Here is a 23,777-nt window from a genome sequence, read left to right on the forward strand (position 1 = left end):
TTGCCAGGATCCGATGAGCCCCATCCAGCTCCAGGGGCCTCGGGAAAGCTCCCGCGCCCATCAGCGAATTGAGCATCGTGCTCATATATGCCCCGGCATTGGGCCGCTCCACACGTTCAGGGAGACCCAGAATCCGAAGATTCTTCCTCAACGACCTATTCTCCAGGTCCTCACATTTTTCTTGCCACCTCTTGTGCAGCGCCTCGTGCGCCTCCACCTTCACCGCCAGGCCCAAGATCTCGTCCTCGTTCTCCGAGGCTTTTTGCCGCACCTCCTGGATCGCCGCCCCTTGGGCCTTCCACAAGCTTCTCAATCGCCGCCTTCATTGGCGCCAGCATTTCTGTCTTCAGCTCCGCAAAGCAACGTTTAAGGAATTCCTGTTGCTCCTGCGACCACTGCGCCCATGCTGCTTGGTCTCCACCCGCCGCAATCTTGCTTTTCCTCCCTCGCACTTTCCGCTGCACCAGGATCACTTTTTTAGCCGCTCCACTCTTGGTCCAATTCATATAATGTGGGGGAACCTTGCTGTCACATTCCCACACTGGGAGCCGTCGAACAATTGCCGTTGGGGCCCCTCTGAAGAGCCTAAAAGTGCGTTCCCGGCGGGAGCTGCTGAACGTGCGACCTACCTAGGCATAGCCGCAACCGGAAGTCCCGACCACAGTGTTTATGTAATATTTTTGTGCAAATAAGTTCAATAAGAAAACTGGCACAGATGTGATGGCAGGAGGCTAAATATTCTGATAGAGCTGCAGGAATTGCATATAACATTCTAATTGAACATGATTGCGCAACTGGATTACTAACAGCAACCAAAGTTTGCAGACTGAGACATAGATTCCATTTCTAAAATCTAACAAAATGCTGTGAACCAGGTTTAGATTTCATTTTTATTTTGTTTTTAAAAATGAGCTGCTCTTGAGGTCTGACGAGATACATTTTTGGTATATTTTAAAAATAACCAGGGTGAGCAGTCCGAAGAGAAAAAAACCTTAAAATTTAGTCCAAATATATGCTTACTGAATGTTTCTAATGCATAGTCAGTGCACAATTCAGAAATATTTCTCAATATCTCAATAGCAACAATAGAAACCATTAGATATTATTTTAAAGTGAATACATTACATCACAAAGTGCATATTTTAATTCATGGCCATTGTTTAAAGAATCAGGCTATGTTCACTCTTCTTCTTTACAATGCAGAGCTTTACACACAAATAAATGTTTCATTTAGCTATCACCTTAGGGAAGTGCCCGGCTTCTGTTCCACGCTCTGAAGAGTCAAACTGGCTCGAAAAATTAACTCGTTTCTTTCTCCACAAATGCTGACAGACCTGCTGAGTTTTTCCAGCCTTTTCTTTTTGCTTTCAGATTTCTAGCATCCACAATATTTCACTTTCATTCTGTTCCATGTACCACTTCATTATCAGAGGGCAATCAGGAACTTGCAAAATAAATTGTGGGCACTGATTGTCTTGTCTTCTATAACACATTCACCATTAAATTTGTCCCCATACCCACCCACATCAGTTTATTTTATAACATTAATCCTAAAGCACCACATCCTGTTTGGGCAAAATAAAGCTCTTGGGATAACAGAAGAAAACTCAAGCGAGCAGCAGGTATTTCCTTTCTACAGCAGGCCAGAGTAGCTAAAACACATCCAGACAAATTGATGAGTGATGGAACTGGTTAGCAGCATCATGGCTGGACGCCAAGATCAGTGAAAGTTGCTCCAGACCACTGGCCAGGAAACAAGCCACAAGTAAATAACGTGCCACACTAAATTTGAAAGGATTATTATTTTCTGCAGTAAACAAAACAGGGCTAAATGTTTAACAGAACCATTAGAGAGCCATACCCTGGAACATAAAAACTGAAGTATTGCTTCAAGGAATGCACTAAGTTAATGTTATTAATATTCTTTTCAGCTAATGCTTTCTAGAAGCGGTTTCCAGCAGGTTAAACTTCATTGCATTCACCACACACAAAATTGATCTGTAATATCATTCCTTCATTGACAACTAACATCCTGAAGAATTGTTCCATGGCTTGTTCAGATCTGCTTCTTATTGTTTGTGTCATGCTGGCAATGCAGAAGTCACACCATCATTCTGGAGTTCCCAATCGTTGCTTCAGTATCAAATACTGTTAAAATAAAATAAGACCACCACTATGAGCGAGTAAAATCACACACGTGCACACAATCAATGTTTTAGACGATTGTAGCACGAGAACTGGCTATAGAGCATAGAATTTACAGTGCAGGAGGCCATTTGGCCCATCGAGTCTGCACCGACCCTTGGAAAGACCACTTCCACCCTATCCCCATAACCCCTCTTAACCTTTTTGGACATTAAGGGCAATTTAGCATGGCCAATCCACCTAACCTGCACATTTTTGGACTATGGGAGGAAACCTGAGCACCCGGAGGAAACCCGCGCAGACACGGGGAGAACGTGCAGACTCCGCATAGACAGTTACCCAAGCCGGGAATCGAACCTGGGACCCTAGAGCTGTGAAGCCACAGTGCTAACCACTGTGCTACCATGCACCCATTGATTATTGATTAGATGCACTCCCTCAGTCACACAGCAACGTATTACTTACATTTTTACGACTGGCAATGGCCTGTTGCAGCCACAAGAGTTCCATTGCGACGCTACTTCTGTACTTCTGTAGCCCTTCAAGTGTTGCTGGCATCTCTTTCTTCTGTAACTTACACAAAGACTCTGGAAAATTGAAATATCAACATTCTTTCACGGGCTAATTCTTATGTTCAATTCACAAACCAATAATTTATAATGGGGTTAAAGAAAGAAAGTGGGTTAGAGGAGAAGTTTTATAAGTTTACCCCCATTTTAAGAAAATATAACTATCAATTTCTAAAACTTTTGTAAGCCATGTCAAGTGCAGCTGAATCTGTGATAGGCACATGGGTCAAAACGATTTTCTTCTTTTAAAAATAAATAAATTGTAGAGTACCCAATTCTTTATTTTTCCAATTAAGGGACAATTTAGTGTGACCAATCCACCCAACCTGCACATCTTTGGGTTGTGGGGGTGAAACCCACGCAGACACGGGGAGAATGTGCAAACTCCACACGGATAGTGACCCCAGGCCAGGATTCGATCCCGGGTCCTCAGCGCCGCAGTCCCAGTGCTAACCACTGCGCCACATGCTGCCCCTGTGCACTATAGGAATTCAATTTTGTCCCATAGTGTGCATGCCACGCAATGGATCTAGCACTTTACCTGTAATGATGACATTGGGTGAAATCTCCAGTACGGTACTATTCCACACTGATGTCACATCAGTAAAGTTCAATGTGGTATCAGAATCTTTCCTCTCATCACCACTTGCAGAGGTTATTTTGTCCATTTCTAAAAGTTGAATAACATTTCCGATCTTTTCTGGTGCGTGCTCAGATGAAGCATGAATTACAATTGGAGTGTCAGGAACTTCCGACTGCTCAGACAATGTAGGAATATTTCCTGTGGTGGAGAATGTCTGGCTTTCACAATAGTCTTTTTCTGGTTCATCATCCTCAAATAATGGACAAATTCCATTGTTTTCACCTTCATGACAAAGTGTTTCAGATGTTTTCCTTTTAGTTACACCATTCACGCCTTTTACTTTTGCATTCTGTCAAATAAGAAAACGAATCCTGTCAAAGCAATTTATAGATTGAAACCTTGTAGAAAACAAACCTTGGTTGTTGCTAATTCTTAAAGTAACCTTCGTACCACATCAGCACAGGCTTGAATACTGTCCAGGCCTTGCTGCATGTGGGCACATTCTGCTTCATTATCCAAGGAGGTACGAATGCGACTGAACACAGTGTAATCATCAGCGGTCCTGCCCAGAGAAAGTAATGCAAATGTTTTTGAAAAATTGTTTAGTTTTGACTTTGAACATACCACATCTCCAAAAATTAGGAATAGGCCAGCTCTGAGTAAAGCAAGAAATACTACAATAATCCTTCTCGATTTACCTTACTAATCAGGCTGCTAAGGAAACAAAAAAAGTTTCATGATTAGTCAATTCATGTGACAGGAAAATTTACCCCATAAAACTGCCCTAACATTCATGCTCTAGCTGATTTTGAAGCAATTTGGAAAAACAAACTCAATTACTGATATAGTTGGACAAACCAAGTAGTTGAACTGAAAATCTACTGATGCACAATGAGGCAGTCTTGACACTGTACACACACTGCAGCATCCTGTGAATTGTGTGCTGTCAGTAAAAGCTTTGGGAAGGATGTCAAGTCTACCCTTGGTCTTGAGTTCCAAGAATGTTCAAATGATACTCAAACACACAGGATCATTCTTTCAGTGCTTCTAAAAAAAACATCCACAACCATGGTTGAAAACTATTAAGTTACAAAACTTATTTTGGCACTAAAGAGGATAAATAGAGCAATGGGAGATTTAAAGTGATCAAGGTTGGAGAACAGTAAATTAAATTCTTAAAAACAATGTTAACATTTTGAGTTGTTTGGCTCTTCATCAGAGCTAAAGAGAGGGAGAATGTATTGGATATTAAACTGTAGCTGGGAGAGGTTGCAACAAGATGTAGCAAACATAAGGACAAAAGACAGATGCCCCAGTGTGGGTGGAAGGGTTTTTGGATTGAGACAAAATGTAATGGTATTAAAATAAGGGGGTTTAAGTTGGAAGAGAAAGGACACAGTCGAAAGCTGTTGAACTCAACGCTGAATCCGGAGGGCTGTAACGTGCCCAACCGAAGAGATGCCTCTCCTCCAACTTGTGTTGGGCTTCACTGGAGAACTGCAGCAGGTCAGGGACAGACATGTGGGCATGACAGCAAGGTGCTGGCACACACAGGAAGGCTGGGGTCATGCTTGCAGACTGAGTGAAGATATTCTGCAAAGTGGTCACACAGTCTGTTTTAGTCTCCCCAAAGTAGTGTTTAAACCCCATTCCCAGTTGGCAACAATCCCTGATCTTTCCCTTCTGGTCCAAGACGTGCGAGAGTTGGGTTATTGGAGAAGCTACTATGCTTTAAGCTGGCATATTTTCTGCAAGTTTTATAGCAAATCATAACTCTGTTCTGCTTGGAAAATAAGTCAAACTAATCAAGAGATGCGACACAATATTTAACATGGCAGGTAAGAAATAGCACTATTAATAGGATCTTCAAGACACTGCTTACAGATGTCAGAGTTGTGATGTTTTAAAGCAGGGATGTTAATCCATGTAACACATAGAAAAACATAGAAAAAATAGGAGCAGGAGGAGGCCATTTGGCCCTTCAAGCCCACTCCCCCATTCATTATGATCATGGCTGATCATCCAACTCATCCATGTAACACATAGAAAAACATTTTAAAAATAGGAGCAGGAGGAGGCCATTTGGCCCTTCAAGCCCACTCCCCCATTCATTATGATCATGGCTAATCATCCAATTCAATAGCCTAATCCTGCTTTCCCCATATGCTTTGATCCCCTTCGCTCTAAGTGCTATATCTAACTGCTTCTTGAAACCATACAATGCTTTGGACTCAAATACTTCCTGTGGTAACGAATTCCAGACTCACCACTCTCTGGGTGAAGAAATTTCTCCTCATCTCTGTCCTAAATGGTCTACCTCATATACTTAGACTATGACCCCTTGTTCTGGACACACCCTCCATCGGGAACAGCCTTCTTGCATCTACCCTGTCCAGTCCTGCTAGAATCTTATAGGTTTCTAGGAGATCCCCCTATTCTTCTGAAGTCACGTGAATACAATCCTAATGGTTCGATCTCTCCTCGTACATCAGTTCTGCCATCCCAGGAATCAGTCTGGTAAACCTTCGCTGTACCCTCTATAGCTACAACATCCTTCCTCAGATAAGGAAACCAAAACTGCATACAATATTCCAGGTGTGGCCTCACCAAGGCCTTGTATAATTGCAGCAAGACACCCCTGCTCCTGTACTCAAATCTTCTTGCACTGAAGGCCAGCATACCATTTGCCTTCTTTATCGCTGCTGCACCTGCATGCTTACCTTCAGTGACTGGTGTACAAGGACACCCAGGTCTCGTTGCACATTCCCCTCTCCTAATTTCTGGCCATTCAGTTAATAGTCTGCCTTCAATGCATTAACAGCACTGATTTATATTACTGATTAAGTCAAACTGTGTATTTCAAATGGTATTCTAGGTTTTTGAAGGATGTTTGGGTGGTATTGGGGGGGGGAGAATGTGGTGGAAGGTAAAACAAATTCCTTAATGTGTAAATCAATGTCATTATTAAATAAATAACAGCAAAACACTGCGGATATGGGAAATCTAAAATAAAAACAGGAAATGCAGCAGCATCTTTGGAGAGAGAAACAGAGTTAACGTTTCAAGTCCGTATGACTCTTCTTCAAAGCATTATTACATGTTCCTTTATTTAAGTACTTAATCTTTGAATTTGATTTATTGTCACGTGAACCGAGGTACAGTGAAGAGTACTGTTCTGCATACTTTATCTTTTTAAAAGAGCAGTACAGTGCAGTAACATAAACTAACTACTTCCATGGGCAGCACGGTGGTTAGCACTGCTGCCTCACGGCGTCGAGGTCCCAGGTTTGATCCCGGCCCTGGGTCACTGTCCGTATGGAGTTTGCACATTCTCCCCGTGTTTGCGTGGGTTTCGCCCCCAAAACCCGAAGATGTGCAGGGTAGGTGAATTTGTCACGCTAAATTGACCCTTAATTGGAAAAAATTAATTGGGTACTCTAAATTTATTTTTAAAATACTAACTACTTCCTGATATTTCACAGGTATTGGATAAGGGAACATCATGAGGTTTAGCAATACTGGGAGGGTGGTACTACTGTATTGTGCAGGGGAGGAATGGCAAAATAGAATTTCGAAACACAGGTGCTTATACCTTTATGTTGCAGATTATTTCTATGTAGGTGCTGGGATACAAATATCTGATGAGTTCAAACTCTGCGTTATTTTGCTGTTAAACTGTAGGCCCTGTACCCAAGTAATATCACAAAGACTATTTGATATTAAGTACACACTCAATAAATTCAAAGGTTAATTGCAATTCAGAGCAAGGATCAGAATCCTGAGATGGTCTTCAGAAAGGCTCTTGCTCCAACATTTATATTTCTAGAGAGGCTTTTACTGGACAATGCAAAAGATTGGTTTTGTTTCTTAAAATTTGCATTAGACAGTGTGATGGACAAGTTTCTCCAAAAGGTAGACATATATACAGAAATAAACACACTGTTCTCCAGTGAAACATACCTGGTTCTTAAATTTGGGCCTCAGTAGCACCTTGCCATCCCATTCCAACAAGTCCAAGCCTTCTTCGATTTCTTTTACAATACCTTCATATTCTTGACGCAAACGTTGGAACTTTTTTCTCACCAAAAAACCTCGAACATAAGCCTAGAAAAAGAGAGGGTGTAAAAAGGTTTTTTAAAAATGAAGCAGAGGGGCTCATATGTCAAGGAATATTGCAAAAATAAACAAAATGCCCAGTCACTGCAAGGTAAAAGGTGAAGTCATCATAGTCCCAGATCCATAGGCTGTTTTCCCCTTTGAGGGGAAACCCTCTGAGGATAACCACACCTCAAGCGAGGGGCAAGCTTCAGATGCCGGGCCTTCATGAATAACCTCAGCAGGTGCAGGAGTTGAACCCGTGTTACTGGCCTCGCTCTGCATCACAAACCAGCTGTCTAGCCAACTGAGCTAAACTGGCCCCAGTCACTATATCATTGAGTATCTACAAAACGTTAAGCGTATACTGGGCATTGGAACTGTAAGATCAAAATAAAAGCAAAATAATGTGGATGCTATATAAAAGCACAAAGTGCTGGACAAACACAGCAGGTCTGGCAGCATCTGTGGAGAGAGAATATAGGAATAGGAGTAGTTCATTCAGCCCCTCGAGTCTATCATAAGAACACAAGAACTAGGAGGAGTAGGCCATCTGGACCTTTAAGCCTGCTCCGCCATTCAATCAGATCATGGCTGATCTTTTGTGGACTCAACTCCACATTCCCACCTGAACACCATAACCCTTTATTCCTTTATTCTTCAAAACATTATCTATTTTTATCTTGAAAACATTTAATGAAGGAGCCTCAACTGCTTCACTGGGCAGGGAATTCCATAGATTCACAACCCTTTGGGTGAAGAGGTTCCTCCTAAACTCAGTCCTAAATCTACTTCCCCTTATTTTGAGGCTATGCACCCTATTTCTGCTTTCACCCGCCAGTGGAAACAACCTCCCCGCATCTATCCTATCTATTCCCTTCACAATTTTATATGTTTCTATAAGATCCCTCCGCATGCTTCTAAACTCAAACGAGTACAGTCCCAGTCTACTGAACCTCTCCTCTTAATCCAACCCCCTCAACTCTGGGATTAACCTAGTGAATCTCCTCTGCACACCCTTCAGCATCAGTACCATAAGACCATAAGACATCGGAGCAGAATTAGGCCACTTGGCCCATCAAGTCTGCTCCGCCATCCAATCATGGCTGATATTTTCTCATCCCCATTCTCCTGCCTTCTTCCCATAATCCCTGATCCCCTTATTGGCCTTCACAGCCTTCTGCGGCAAAGAGTTCCACAGTTTCACCACCCTCTGGCTGAAGAAATTCCTCCTCATCTCTGTTTTAAAGGATCATCCTTTTAGTCTGAGATGGTGTCCTCTGCTTCTAGTTTTTCCTACAAATGGAAACATCCTCTCCACGTCCACTCTATCCAGGCCTCGCAGTATCTTGTAAGTTTCAATAAGATCCCCTCTCATCTTTCTAAACTCCAACGAGTACAGACCCAGAGTCCTCAAACGTTCCTCATACGAAAAGTCCTTCATTCCAGGGATCATTCTTGTGAACCGCCTCTGGACCCTTTCCAAGGCCAGCACATCCTTTCTTAGACACGGGGCCCAAAACTGCTCACAATACTCCAAATAGGGTCTGACCAGAGCCTGAGACAGCCTCAGAAGTACATCCCTGGTCTTGTATTCTAGCCCTCTTGACATGAATGCAAACATTGAATTTGCCTTCTTAACTGTCGACTGAACCTGCACATTAACCTTAAGAGAATCGTGAACAAGGACTCCCAAGTCCCTTTGTGCTTCTGCTTTCCGAAGCATTTCCCCATTTAGAAAATAGTCTATGCCTAAATTCCTCCTTCCAAAGTGCATAACCTCACACTTTTCCACATTGTATTTCATTTGCCACTTCATTGCCCACTCTCCTAGCTGGTCCAAGTCCTCCTGTAGCCCCCTTGCTTCCTCAATACTACTTGCCCCTCTTCAGATCTTTGTATCATCTGCAAACTTCGCAACAGTGCCTTTAGTACCTTCTTCCAGATCATTAACGTATATTGTAAAAAGTTGTGGTCCCAGCACAGACCCCTGAGGCACACCACTAGTCACTGGCTGCCATCCTGAAAAAGACCCCTTTATCCCCACTCTCTGCCTTCTGCCAGTCAGCCAATCCTCTATCCATGCCAGGATCTTACCCTGAACACCATAAGCTCTTAACTTATTTAACAGTCTCCTATGCGGCACCTTGTCAAAGGCCTTCTGGAAATCTAAATAAATCACGTCCACTGGTTCTCCTTTGTCTAACGTCCTTGTTACCTCCTCAAAGAACACTAACAGATTTGTCAGACTCTTTAACAAAGCCATGCTGACTCAGTCCTATTTTACCATGCACTTCCAAGTACTTCACGTCTCATCTTTAATAACAGACTCTAAAATCTTACCAATGACCGAAGTATGTCCTTTCTCAGGTAAGGAGACCAAAACTGAACACAATACTTCAGGTGTGGTCTCACTAACACCTTGTACAGTTGCAGTATAACCTCCCTAGTCTTAAACTCCATCCCTCTAGCAATGAAGGACAAAACTTCATTCGCCTTCTTAATCACCTGTTGCACCTATAAACCAACTTTTTGCGACTCATGCACCGGGACACCCAGGTCCCTCTGCACAGCAGCATGTTTTAATATTTTAGCATTTAAATAATAATCCCTTTTGCTGTTATTCCTACCAAACTGGATCACCTCACATTTGTCAACATTGTATTCCACTTGCCAGACCCTAGCCCATTCACTTAAACTATCCAAATCCCTCTGCAGACATCCAGTATCCTCTGCACTTTTTGCTTTACCGCTCATCTTGGTTTCGTCTGTAAACTTGGGACACATTGCACTTGGTCCCCAACTCCAAATCATCTATGTAAATTGTGAACAGTTGTGGGCCCAACACTGATCCCCAAGGGACACCACTAATTACTGATTGCCAACCAGAGAAACACCCATTAATCCCCACTCTTTGCTTTCTATTAATTAACCAATCCTCTATCCATGCTACTACTTTACCCTTAACGCCATGCATCTTTATCTTTTGCAGTAACCTTTTGTGTGGCACCTTGTCAAAAGCTTTCTGGAAATCCAGATATACCACATCCATTGGCTCCCCGTTGTCTACCGCACTGGTAATGTCCTCAAAATATTCCACTAAATTAGTTAGGCACGACCTGCCCTTTATGAACCCATGCTGCATCTGCCCAATGGGACAATTTCCAACCAGATGCCTCACTATTTCTTCCTTGAAATAGCATCCCGCCATTTAATGAGATTATGGCAGACCTGTGGTCTCACTCCATATACCTGACTTTGACCCATATCCCTTAATATATCTCTTAATATCTTCGCTTCACAGAGATCCATCCATCTCAGATTTAAAATTAACTGTTCTAGCTTCAACTGCTATTTGTGAGAAAAAGTTCCAAACCTCTACCACCCTTTGAGTGAAGAAGTGCTGAACATCTTTCCCGAATGGTCTGGCTCTAATTTGTAGACTACTAATCTCTCCTCATATTTAACCCCTGTAGTCCAGGTATCATTTTTGGAAACCTAGGTTACACCCCCTCCAAGGCCAAAATATCCTTCCTAAGGTGTGGTGCCAAGAACTGTCCACAATACTCCAACACAGAATCACCGAGCAGAAGCTGATAGCCAAGTTCCGCACGCATGAGCACGGCGTCAACCGGGACCTTGGATTCATGTTGCATTACATTCACCCCCCACCATCTGGCCTTGGCTTGCAAAATCCTATCAACTGTCCTGGCTTGAGACAATTCACACCTCTTTAACCTGTGATTATCCCTCTCTCCAGTCGCACCATCTGGACCTGTAAAGACTAAATTACCTGCAAAGACCCATATTCAAAGTATTGTCTTGCATCATTGACTTTGTCTATATATGTGCTTCTGGAACCCGCCTCTTCATTCACCGAAGGAAGGAGCTGCGGTCCAAAAGCTAGTGATTCGAAACAAACCTGTTGGACTTTAACCTGGTGTTGTAAGCCTTCTTACTGTGCCCACCCCAGTCCAACGCCAGCATCTCCACATCATAGCTACATATAAAGGCTAGCATTCCAATCGCCTTTTTGGTTATTTTCTGCAATTGTTCCTGGCATTTTAAGGATCAATACACCTGAATCCCCAAGTCTCTTTGGACATCCACTGTATCTAACCTCTTTCCATTTAGAAAGGATACTCTGCTCTATCCTTTTTCGGTCCAAAATGGTTAACTGTACATTTGCTTACACTGAATTTCATCTGCCACAATTTCACCCATTCACCTAGTCTGTCAATATTGCCTTTCAGTGTTATGCTATCTTCTAGGCTGTCTAAAATGCCACCTAGCTCTGTATCATCAGAAAATTTGGAAATATGACTTTCTGTGCCATTGTCCAAGTTGTTAATGAATAACATGAATAATTGAGCCCCCAAATCAGATCCCTGTGGTACACCACTAGTCATTTCCTGCCAATTAGAGTAAGTACCATTGTCCCCTCTCTCTGCTCTCTGCTGCCTGCCACTCAACAAGTTCCTAACCATGTCAATAAATTGCACTCAATTCCTTGGGCTTCCATCTTAGTTAACAGTCTCTTATGTGGGACTTTATTAAATGTCTTCTGGAAGTCCATATAAATAACATCCATAGACATTCCCCTGTCCACTACCTTAGTCACCTCTTCAAAAAAATCAGTAAGACTGGTCAGACATGACCTTCCCTTCATGAATCCATGCTAGCTCTCCCTGATCGACCAAAAGTTTTTGGGTTGTCCAGTTACCCCATCCCTGATTATAGACGCCAACAATTTCCCCATCACAGGCTTTAGGCTAACTGGTCTATAATTCATTAGTTTCCCCCTTTCACCCTTCTTAAAAAGTGGAGTGACATGTGCAACTTTCCAATCCAGAGGGACTACACCTGAATCCAGGGAACTCTAAAAGATTGTTAAGGCATCTACCATGAGCTCCCCTACTTCCTTTAACACCCTCAGATGGAAACTGCCAGGTCCTGGGGTTGTGTCACTCTTAAGTTCCATTAATTTCCTAGTTACTGATACTGTACTTCCATTAATTGTATTAAGTCCCTGTCCTCTATCGCCTCAACTTTTTCAGGACTTCTGACAAGTTATCCTTCTTTTCAACTGTTGATACTGAGGCAGAGTAATTGTTCAACACGTCTGCCATTTCCCCATTATCACTGACAATATCTCCATTGTCAGTTTTTATTGGGCCTACATTGCTCTTGACCACCTGTTTTCCCGTTAGATGTCCCTTGCAAGTTGCATTTTTGTAAGCCCTTTCTTTTTGTTTTATGCTGTCCCCAAGCTCTTTAGTTGTCCATAGCTTTTTTTTCTGTGAAGTGAAGCCTTTTCAGTCTCTGTCTCATTCCGTTTAAGTCAGCCATATCCAAGTCTAAAATTCTTTTATCTGAAACATGCTTTTCACTTTCAAATGCTACACTGAATTCAATCATGGTGTGATCACTATTTGACAAATGTTCGCACACAGTTAAGCTACTAATTAAATTTGAGAAACAGAGTTAATGTTTTGAGTCTGATATGACTCTTCCTAGGCACCCAGTTTCTCCAACACAAAATTAGTGTTGGTACCATTTGGCCTTGTACAACTGTAATGGTTACTGTTTTAATAAAATATTTATGACTCTTCCTCAGAATTTAAGACTGCCATTATTCAATAGTTTTAAAATTACTCAGCAACATGTTCACTTTTTAAGCAGTATCCTGAGTTATTATCCAAATGGCAAAAAGAAAATAGTTCACGGTCAGGGCCCTAATTAAATTATTTTTGTTTCCATTTCAGTGCTGGAAACAATCTTTGAAGGACTTGTGCAGAAAATCTAAAACAAATAAATAAATATATGTGCAATGGAATTCAGTTGCAATGATAGATTAATGTATTCTTCTTCTTTTCGATGGTGGCACAGTTTCTGTGCACCATGGTGTTTTTTATTAGCAGTGAAACAATATTAAACACAGCACTGAGCATAAATATGCAAATGTCAGCTATGCTAAAGGTTAGCACTCAGTCAGAAGTTTGCGGATTGTACGTTCCAGCTATACTCCTGGGCTAAAGTCTTGGCTTACCACTTCAGTGCAGTGCTGCTACCTTTCAATTGAGACATAATGCGGACCTAGTAATCCAGAGACCCAGAGTACTGCACTGGGGACCCGGGTTCAAATCACACCTTGGCAGATGACAAAATTAGAATTCAATATAAATCTGGAATTAAAAGCCTAATGATGCCCATGAAACCAGTGTCGATTGTTGTAAAAACCCATCATGTTCCAGACTCGAAACGTAAGTTCCCCTTTCTCTCCACAGGTGCTGTCAAACCTGCTGAGATAGTCCAGTATTTTCTGTTTTTGTTTCAAATTCCAGCATCCGCAGAAATTTGCTTTTATAATCTGTTATCCTTACCTGGTCTGGCCTATATGTGACTCCAGGCCCATAGCAATGTGGTTGACTCTGAACTGCCACTCAGTTCAAGGGAAATTAGGGATGGGCAATTAGAAATGCTAGCAATTCCTACATCCCATGAAAGAATAAAAATAATGCCAAGGTCTCATCGGCCATTCTGCAATGGACATGAAAAATACCACTGAGCATGGAATTCAGTTTTTTTTTTAATTCATTTACGGGATGTGGGCGTCGCTGGTTAGGCCAGTATTTATTGCCCATTCCTAGTTGCCCTTCACAAGGTGGTGGTGAGTTGCCTTCTTGAACCGCTGCAGTCCTTCAGGTGTAGGTACACCCACTGTGCTGTGAGGGAGGGAGTTCCAGAATTTTGTCCCAGCGGAGGAATGTTGATATATTTCCAAGTCAGGGTGGTGAGTGACTTGGAGGGGATCCTCCAGGTGGTGAGGTTCCTAGGTATGTGCTGCTCTTGTCCTTCTAGATGGTAGTAGTCGTGTGTTTGAAAGGTGCTGTCAAAGGAACTTTGGTGAGTTACTGCAGTGCATCTTGTAGATGATACACACGGCTGCGACTGTTCGGCGGCGGTGGAGGGTTTGTGGAAGGAGGAGCAATCAAGCGGGCTGCTTTTTCTGGATGGTATCGAACTTCGAGTATTGTTGGGGCTGCATTCATCCAGCCAAGTGGAAAGTAATCCATTACACTCCTGACTTGTGCCTTGTAGATGGTTGACAGGCTTTGGGGGGTCAGGAGGTGAGTTACTCGCCGTAGGATTCCTAGCCTTTGACCTGCCCTGGTAGCCAGAGTATTAATGTGGCGAGTCCAGTTCAGTTTCTGATCAATGATGACCTCTAGGATGTTGATTGCAGTTCTCAATGATGTTCATTCTTCAACCAGTACCAACAAAACAGCTTAATGTATCATTCCAAACACTATTTGTGACCTTGCTGTATCTGAATTTGGGACGGCAAGGTAGCGCACTGTGGGTTCACAGCGCCAGGGACCTGGGTTCGATTCCTGGCTTGTGTCACTGTCTGTGTGGAGTCTGCTTTTTCCCCCAGTATCTGCGTGGATTTCCTCCAGGTGCTCTGGTTTCCTCGCACAAGTCCCAAAAGACATGCTTGTTAGGTGAATTGGACATTCTGAATTGTCCCTCAGTGTACCTGAACAGGCGCCAGAGTGTGGCGACTCAGGGATTTTCACAGTAACCTCATTGCAGTGTAACTACCTGTGACACTAATAAAGATTATTATTATTTTCCAGCAAAATGATCACAGCTTGCAAAGCACAATGGAACATCCCGATGATCTGAAAGGTGTTACATCAATTCAGGTTATGAGGGGGATAAATGTACTTAGAGTGAATACAGAATCTCATTTCATTGTTAAACATTTTTAAAATATTTTCCAATTAAGGGGCAATTTAGCCGTGGCCAATCCACCTATCCTGCACATCTTTGGGTTATGGGGATGAGACCCACGCAGACACGGGGAAAATGTGCAAACACCACATGGACAATGACCCGGGGTCAAACCTGGGTTCCTGGTGCCGTGAGGCAGCAGTGCTAACCACTGTGCTGCCCCCTCATTGTTAAACTTATCAACAAGATTATTAAGGCCATAAATGAAAGCAAGCAAGGCACTGGGGTTTGTTTCTAGTGGGATAGAATTGAAAATCAGAGAAGTTATATTAAACTTCTATAGTCTTAGTTAGACAGACTACACCCGAATAGCTCGAATACTATAAAAAGGACATTGAGGCAAAACAAAATTACTAGAATGACTCAAGAACTTAGAGACTATACTTATCAGGAAAAATTGAACATACTGGGACTCTTTTAAAAAGGCCGCTTCACTTTCCATTCAGGGATTGCATTACTTAATCTGGGAAAACAGTGTTTCAGTTACAAATAGCAGCAGAAAGCAGTGTTCAGAAAGTGCATGCTGCAGGTTAGTCGCCCTCAACAGCTTTCTGGTGTTTTTAGTGTGTAGTTAGAAATAGATAGCTAGAAAGAGATAAAGACAGGTTAAGTGAATGGGCAAGAACCCTGAAGATCAAATAGAATGTGGCTATCCAATTTTGTAGAAAAAATAGAAACGTAGCATATTTTTTGAGTGGAGAGAGAATGGGAAATTTTGGTATTTAGAGCAACCTCAAATGTCCTTGTAATCAAATCACAAAAGTTTGTATGCAGATAAAGCAAGCATTTGGGAAAGCTATTACAGTCTTTATTAGAAACAGATTAGTGTACAAGAGTACACTACACAAAGCATAATTCTCCACCATTTTCACCAACTCCAGCCTGATGCCACCACCAAACACATCCTCCCTTCACTCCCTCTGTCGGCATTCCACAGAGACCGTTCCCTCCGAGATAATCTAGTCCACTCCTCCACCATACCCAGTACCTCTCCCATCACCCATGGCACCTTCCCATGCAATCGCAGAAGGTGTAACATCTGCCCCTTTACCTCTTCCATGCTTAACATCACAGGCCCAAAACACTCATTACAGGTTAAGCAGTGTTTCACTTGCACCTCTTCCAATTTGGTCTACTGCATCCGCTGCTCCCAATGTGGTCTCCTCTATATCGGAGAGACCAAACGTACACTGGGTGGTCGCTTTGCTGAGCTTCTTCGGTCTGTGCACATTCAGGACCCTGACCTTCCCATTGCTTGCCATTTTAACAAAAGACCCTGCTCCCCTGTCCACATGTCTGTCCTTGGCCTGCTGCAATGTTTCAGTGAAGCTCAACGCAAACTGGAGGAACAACATCTCATCTTCCGGTTAGGCACGCTACAGCCTTCCGGTCTCAACATCGAATTCAACAATTTCAGATGATTAGCTCTACCCCACCTCGACCCATTTGTTTTCATCCCATTTAATTTTAACTGTCTTTTACCATTTCTTTCTTTCTTGTCTTTCTTAATATATATTAACCCCCCCTCCCTCCCGCCCATCTTATCCACCTTTCCTTACCCTTTCTCCTCTTTGCTTCCCCCTTCCCCACCCCCACATCTACAGTTCACCCTCTGATGTTAGTTTCTCTGCTGTTTGGCCTTTCACATCTTTTGTTCTCTCTGGGGACTGCAGTCAGCACTCTTTCCCCTTGGTTTCTGTGGCCATTAGCACCTGGTTTCTCTGGATTTCTGTGGCTCTGACTCATCTTTCATTCTCACTCCACAACATAAATATTTCCCACTTTCTCTGTCTGTTAACTTTGACAAAGAGTCATCGGACTCGAAACGTTAGCTCTTTTCTCTCCCTACAGATGCTGCCAGACCTGCTGAGATTTTCCAGCATTTTTTCTTTCATTTCAGATTCCAGCATCCGCCGCAATTTGTTTTTATCCAGTGTACAAGAGTAAGTAGATTTCACTGCAATTATATAGGGCATTGGTGCGACCATACGTGGAATACTGTATAGTTTTAATCTGCATACAGCAACTTGCATTTACACAGCATCTTTAATGGAAGAAAACATCCCAAGGTACGCCCAAGAAAGGAAATACTTATTTAGAGAGGGTGCATTGAAAAGTTAATTCGATTGATTCTTGGGGAGGGGGAATTATCCAATGAGGAGACATTGAGTAAACTAGGCCTATATTACCTAGAGTGTAAAGAATGAAATGTTTTTTTTTATTCATTCATTCATGGGAGGTGGGTGTCACAGGCTATACCAGCATTTATTGCCCATCCCTAATTACCCTTGAAGGAGCAGTTAAGAATCAACCACATTGCTGTGGGTCTGGTGTCACATGTAGGCCAGACCAGGTAAGGAGGGCAGTCCAAAGATGTGCAGGTTAGGTGAATTGGCCTGGCTAAATTGCCCTTAGTGACCAAAATTGCCCTTAGTGTTGGGTGGGGTTATTGGGTTATGGGGATAGGGTGGAGGTGTGGGCTTGGGTAGGGTGCTCTTTCCAAGAGCCAGTGCAGACTCAATGGGCCGAATGGCCTCCTTCTGCAATGTAATTTCTATGATTCTATGACTTCCTTCCCTAAAGGACATTAGTGAACCAGATGGGTTTTTACGACAATCGACAATGGTTTCATGGTCATCATTATACTTTTCATTCCAGATTTTTAATGAATGCAAATGATCGCATTGAAAGATATTGAAATGCTTGACAGGGTAGATGCTGGAAGGATGGTGTAGAACTGGAGATTATAGTCTGAGTATAAGAATTTCAAAACAAAAAGGGGGAGATCACATTGCTGGGAGAGCACTATAAGCCCCAAACAGCCAGGGACAGATAGGAGATCAGATATATCTCATAAATGTAGAAACAATAGCGTAATAATAGTATATCATTTCAACTGCCCTAATATTAATTGGGATAGTCAGGGTGTGAAAGGCTTAGAGCAGGAATTCTTAAAGTGCATCCAGGACAGCTTTTTGAGTCAGCACGTAGAAAGTCCTACATGAGAGGAGCCGGTACTTTACCTAGTTTTAGAAAATAACATCGAGCAGGTAGTATAAGTGTCAGTGGGGGAGCATTTGGGTGATAATGACCATAACTCAGTAAGTTATGGACAAGGACAAAGATGGACCAGAAATAAAGGGGTTCTAAATGGGGGAAGGCCGATTTTAATAAGATATGACAGGCCTTTATTAGTTGTAGTATAGAATTCAAGAGCAGGGATGTTATGATGGAACTGTGTAAAACGCTCATTGGACCACAGCTAGAGTACTGTGAGTAGTTCTGGTCACCAAACTACAGGTAGGATGTGATTGCACGGGAAAGAGCGTAGAGGAGATTCACCAGGATGTTGACTGGGCTGGAGCAATTTAGTTATGATGAGAGGTTGGTTAGACAAGGGTTGCTCTCCTTAAGAGCAGAGAAGGCAGAAGGGAGACCGGATTGAAGTGTACAGAATTATGCAGCCTTCGACACATCATCGATGAAGATGAACATCTTGCCAAGGTCATCCCCATCCCCCCACTACTTGCCTTCAAACAACCGCGCAACCTCAAAACAAACCATTATTTGCAGCAAACTACCCAGCCTTCAGAGCAGCAACCACGACACCACCCAACCCTGCCATGGCAATCTCTGCAAGACGTGCCAGATCATCGACATGGATACCACCATTACACGTGAGAACACCACCCACCAGGTACGCGGTACATACTCGTGCGACTCGGCCAACGTTGTCTACCTCATACGCTGCAGGAAAGGATGTCCCGAAGCGTGGTACATTGGCGAGACCATGCAGACGCTGCGACAACGAATGAACGGATATCACGCAACAATCACCAGGCAGGAATGTTCCCTTCCAATCGGGGAACACTTCAGCAGTCAAAGGCATTCAGCCTCTGAACTCCAAGTAAGCGTTTTCCAAGGCGGCCTTCAGGACGCGCGACAACGCAGAATCGCCAAGCAGAAACCTATAGCCAAGTTCCGCACACATGAGTGCGGTCTCTACCGGGACCTGAGATTCATGTTGCATTACTTCATCCCCCACCATCTGGCCTGGGCTTGCGAATTCCTACCAACTGTCCTGGTTTGAGACAATTCACACCTCTTTAACCTGGGGTTACCCCCATCTCTGGATCTGTAAAGACTTAATTACCTGCAAATGCTTGCATTCTAAGCTTTGTCTGGCATCTTTGAATTTGTCTCTATATATATTTCTGGAACATACCTCTTCATTCACCTGAGGAAGGAGCAGTGCTCCGAAAGCTAGTGTTTGAAACAAACCTGTTGGACTTTAACCTGGTGTTGTAAGACTTCTTACTGTGCTCACCCCAGTCCAACGCCGGCATTTCCACATCAGAATTATGAAAGACATAGATAGGGTAGAAAGGAAGAAACTATTCCCCTTAGCAGAGTAGTAAATAACCAGGAGGCAGAGATTCAAGGTAACCAGGCAAGAGATTTGAGGAAAAACCTTTTCACCTGGAAAGTGATATGAATCTGGAACTCATAGCCTGAGAAGGTGTTAGAGGCATTTAACATTTAAGCAGCATTTAGATGGGCACTCGAAATACCATAGGATGGAAGGCTACAGACCAAGTGCTGGAAAATGGGTTCAGAAGAGATAGGTGCTTGATGAGCGACACCTTTCTATGCTGTGAAACTTTGTTCCTTGGTGATCATTTTAGACAGAGAACAAAAAATGTCTTTATTCACAGAGCTACTTGGGAAATGTTACCACGGAGTTGTTGGTTTTAAAAAACAATCAATAGATTTTTTAGATTCAAGAGATATTTCTGTACATAGAGTGGAGGCAGATGATCGATCAACCAGATCTTTTCAAATGACAGAGCAGGTTTGAAGGGTAAACGCCTGAATCTATTTCTTGTGATCATTAACACAAATGCCACTGTGGAAAGTTATTTTACCCAGCACATTCCAAATACTACAGAAGCTACTTCAGTTCCACCTGTGCTCATATAGTATCAACGCAAAATGTGTGCATGAGCGAGCTTGTGACTAACTAAGAGCAGGAAAGGGCCATTCAACCCCTCAAATCTGTTCTATCTTTCAATAAGACCATAGCTGATCTGTATGTAGCCTCAACTCCAATTTCCTTCCTGAGCCCAACGTCCTTAGACTCCCTTGTCAATCTATGTAATCAGCTTTAAAAATATGCATTGACCCTGCCTCCACCTGGGGAGAATTCCAGACTCACGATCCTCAAAGTGAGAAAAAAGTTATCTTCCACTTCAATTATTCAGCTGCAAATAGCTATAACTGGAAAAAAACTCAAAAACGCACAATTTTTATTTTCAACCACTGAAGATTGTTGGATAATTGCCATGGTAACCACCTTACAACTTCACCAACTGTTAGAAAATATATTCCAAACGTTTAACAGTCGATTTCAGACAGTGTCAGCTGGTAAAGTTATAATTTCCAGTGTGAATGGAGAAACTCTACACAACCAGCAGCAAGTTACTGAGACAAACCTGCAGGATACACACTCCCTCAGGGAACTCGTCCGCCGCCATCTTAGACCGACACTGGGGACATGACGCAATTCCATGACAGGGAGCAACTACTCGATCCTTGTGACCAATCACCACCGGCCGCCCGATAATTGACAGTCCGATTAACCAATCAGAGGTATGAAGGAAAGCAACGGGGTCTGGTGCTGCGCATGTGCGGACAGACATTGAGTGATGGACGACAGGGAATATTACCTGAGCGCGGCTCAGAAAGCGGTTAAAGCCAAATATCCCCCCGTCAGTAAGAAATACCAATGTAGGTGAACCTCCGTCAACTATTGTCCATTCAGAACCTGGTTAATGTCGGAGCTGAGGGGGTGGCAAGGCTTGTGCCTGCTTCCCACTGAAGACGTTTACATTCAGCCAGTCAGGGTGGCTTGACATGGGGAAGAAGATATTGCAGGGGTGTGGGGAGGAGGAAGAGAGTGTTGGGGGTTATGGGGGGGAGGCAGAGAGTGTTGGGGGTTATGGGGGGGGAGGAAGAGAGTGTTGGGGATATGGGGGGAGGAAGAGAGTGTTGGGGGATATGGGGGGGGAGAAAGAGAGTGTTGGGGGATATGGGGGGAGAAAGAGTGTGTTGGGGGATATGGGGGGAGAGAGTGTTGGGGTTATGGGGGGAGGAAGAGTGTTGGGGGTTATGGGGGGAGGAAGAGTGTTGGGGGTTATGGGGGGAGGAAGAGAGTGTTGGGGGTTATGGGGGGAGGAAGAGTGTTGGGGGTTATGGGGGGGAGGAAGAGAGTGTTGGGGGTTATGGGGGGAGGAAGAGAGTGTTGGGGGTTATGGGGGGAGGAAGAGAGTGTTGGGGGATATGGGGGGAGGAAGAGAGTGTTGGGGGATATGGGGGGGAGAAATAGTGTGTTGGGGATATGGGGGGGGAGAAAGAGAGTGTTGGGGTTATGGGGGAAGGAAGAGAGTGTTGGGGGTTATGGGGGAGGAAGAGAGTGTTGGGGGTTATGGGGGAGGAAGAGTGTTGGCGGTTATGGGGGGAGGAAGAGTGTTGGGGGTTATGGGGGAGGAAGAGTGTTGGGGGTTATGGGGGAGGAAGAGTGTTGGCAGTTATGGGGGGAGGAAGAGTGTTGGGGGTTATGGGGGGAGGAAGAGAGTGTTGGGGGCTATGGGGGGAGGAAGAGAGTATGGGGGGGAGGAAGAGAGTGTTGGGGGATATGGGGGAGGAAGGGAGTGTTGGGGGATATGGGGGGGGAGAAAGAGTCTTGGGGATATGGGGGGGGAGAAAGAGAGTGTTGGGGGTTATGGGGGGAGGAAGAGAGTGTTGGGGGTTGTGGGGAGGAAGAGTGTTGGCGGTTATGGGGGGAGGAAGAGTGTTGGGGGTTATGGGGGGAGGAAGAGAGTGTTGGGGGTTATGGGGGAGGAAGAGTGTTGGCGGTTATGGGGGGAGGAAGAGTGTTGGGGGTTATGGGGGGAGGAAGAGAGTGTTGGGGGTTATGGGGGAGGAAGAGCGTGTTGGGGGTTATGGGGGGGAGGAAGAGAGTGGTGGGGGTTATGGGGGGGAGGAAGAGAGTGGTGGGGGTTATGGGGGGAGGAAGAGAGTGTTGGGGGTTATGGGGGGGGGAGGAAGAGAGTGTTGGGGGTTATGGGGGGGAGGAAGAGAGTGTTGGGGGTTATGGGGGGGGAGGAAGAGAGTGTTGGGGGTTATGGGGGGGAGGAAGAGAGTGTTGGGGGTTATGGGGGGAGGAAGGGAGTGCTGGGGGTTATGGGGGAGGAAGAGAGTGTTGGGGGTTATGGGGGGAGGAAGAGAGTGTTGGGGGATATGGGGGGAGGAAGAGAGTGTTGGGGAATATGGGGGGGAGAAATAGTGTGTTGGGGATATGGGGGGGAGAAAGAGAGTGTTGGGGTTATGGGGGAAGGAAGAGAGTGTTGGGGGTTATGGGGGAGGAAGAGAGTGTTGGGGGTTATGGGGGAGGAAGAGTGTTGGCGGTTATGGGGGGAGGAAGAGTGTTGGGGGTTATGGGGGAGGAAGAGTGTTGGGGGTTATGGGGGAGGAAGAGTGTTGGGGGTTATCGGGGGAGGAAGAGTGTTGGCGGTTATGGGGGGAGGAAGAGTGTTGGGGGTTATGGGGGGAGGAAGAGAGTGTTGGGGGCTATGGGGGAGGAAGAGAGTATGGGGGGGAGGAAGAGAGTGTTGGGGGATATGGGGGAGGAAGGGAGTGTTGGGGGATATGGGGGGGAGAAAGAGTCTGTTGGGGATATGGGGGGGGAGAAAGAGAGTGTTGGGGGTTATGGGGGGAGGAAGAGAGTGTTGGGGGTTATGGGGAGGAAGAGTGTTGGCGGTTATGGGGGGAGGAAGAGTGTTGGGGGTTATGGGGGGAGGAAGAGAGTGTTGGGGGTTATGGGGGAGGAAGAGTGTTGGCGGTTATGGGGGGAGGAAGAGTGTTGGGGGTTATGGGGGGAGGAAGAGAGTGTTGGGGGTTATGGGGGGAGGAAGAGAGTGTTGGGGGTTATGGGGGGAGGAAGAGAGTGTTGGGGGTTATGGGGGGGAGGAAGAGAGTGGTGGGGGTTATGGGGGGAGGAAGAGAGGGTTGGGGGTTATGGGGGGGGAGGAAGAGAGTGTTGGGGGTTATGGGGGGGAGGAAGAGAGTGTTGGGGGTTATGGGGGGGAGGAAGAGAGTGTTGGGGGTTATGGGGGGGAGGAAGAGAGTGTTGGGGGTTATGGGGGAGGAAGGGAGTGCTGGGGGTTATGGGGGAGGAAGAGAGTGTTGGGGGTTATGGGGGGGGAGGAAGAGAGTGTTGGGGGATAGGGGGGAGGAAGAGAGTTGGGGGTTATGGGGGAGGAAGAGTGTTGGGGTATATGGGGGAGGAAGAGAGTGTTGGGGGTTATGGGGGGAGGAAGAGTGTTGGGGGTTATGGGGGAGGAAGAGTGTTGGGGGTTATGGGGGAGGAAGAGTGTTGGCGGTTATGGGGGGAGGAAGAGTGTTGGGGGTTATGGGGGGAGGAAGAGAGTGTTGGGGGTTATGGGGGGAGGAAGAGAGTGTTGGGGGTTATGGGGGGAGGAAGAGAGTGTTGGGGGTTATGGGGGGAGGAAGAGAGTGTTGGGGGTTAT

The 23,777-nt window shown here is 44.7% G+C and overlaps 2 protein-coding genes across 3 annotated transcripts in view; one reads left to right on the forward strand and one right to left on the reverse strand.

Moving 5' to 3' along the window:
- Positions 1–876: 876 nt before the first annotated feature.
- On the reverse strand, positions 877–20,740 carry iqcc (IQ motif containing C). The gene is made up of 5 exons (XM_072500416.1): positions 20,682–20,740; positions 7,258–7,401; positions 3,256–3,646; positions 2,611–2,732; positions 877–2,148 (listed from the first exon to the last, which is right to left on the reverse strand). Exons 1-5 carry the CDS (start codon positions 20,721–20,723, stop codon positions 2,110–2,112), a joined length of 738 nt encoding a protein of 245 aa, XP_072356517.1. The 5' UTR covers positions 20,724–20,740; the 3' UTR covers positions 877–2,109.
- Positions 20,741–20,849: 109 nt separating this feature from the next.
- Positions 20,850–23,777, forward strand: part of zbtb8os (zinc finger and BTB domain containing 8 opposite strand) — a 47,360-nt gene continuing 44,432 nt past the window's right edge. For both annotated transcript variants that reach the window (XM_072500426.1, XM_072500431.1), the window contains exon 1: positions 20,850–20,976. In XM_072500426.1, the coding sequence (XP_072356527.1) occupies positions 20,895–20,976 (82 nt within the window). In that variant the 5' untranslated portion in view covers positions 20,850–20,894. The remainder of the gene's footprint in view (positions 20,977–23,777) is intronic.

Source organism: Scyliorhinus torazame, chromosome 1 (genome assembly GCF_047496885.1).
Source record: "Scyliorhinus torazame isolate Kashiwa2021f chromosome 1, sScyTor2.1, whole genome shotgun sequence".
In the NCBI taxonomy this organism is placed as follows: domain Eukaryota; kingdom Metazoa; phylum Chordata; class Chondrichthyes; order Carcharhiniformes; family Scyliorhinidae; genus Scyliorhinus; species Scyliorhinus torazame.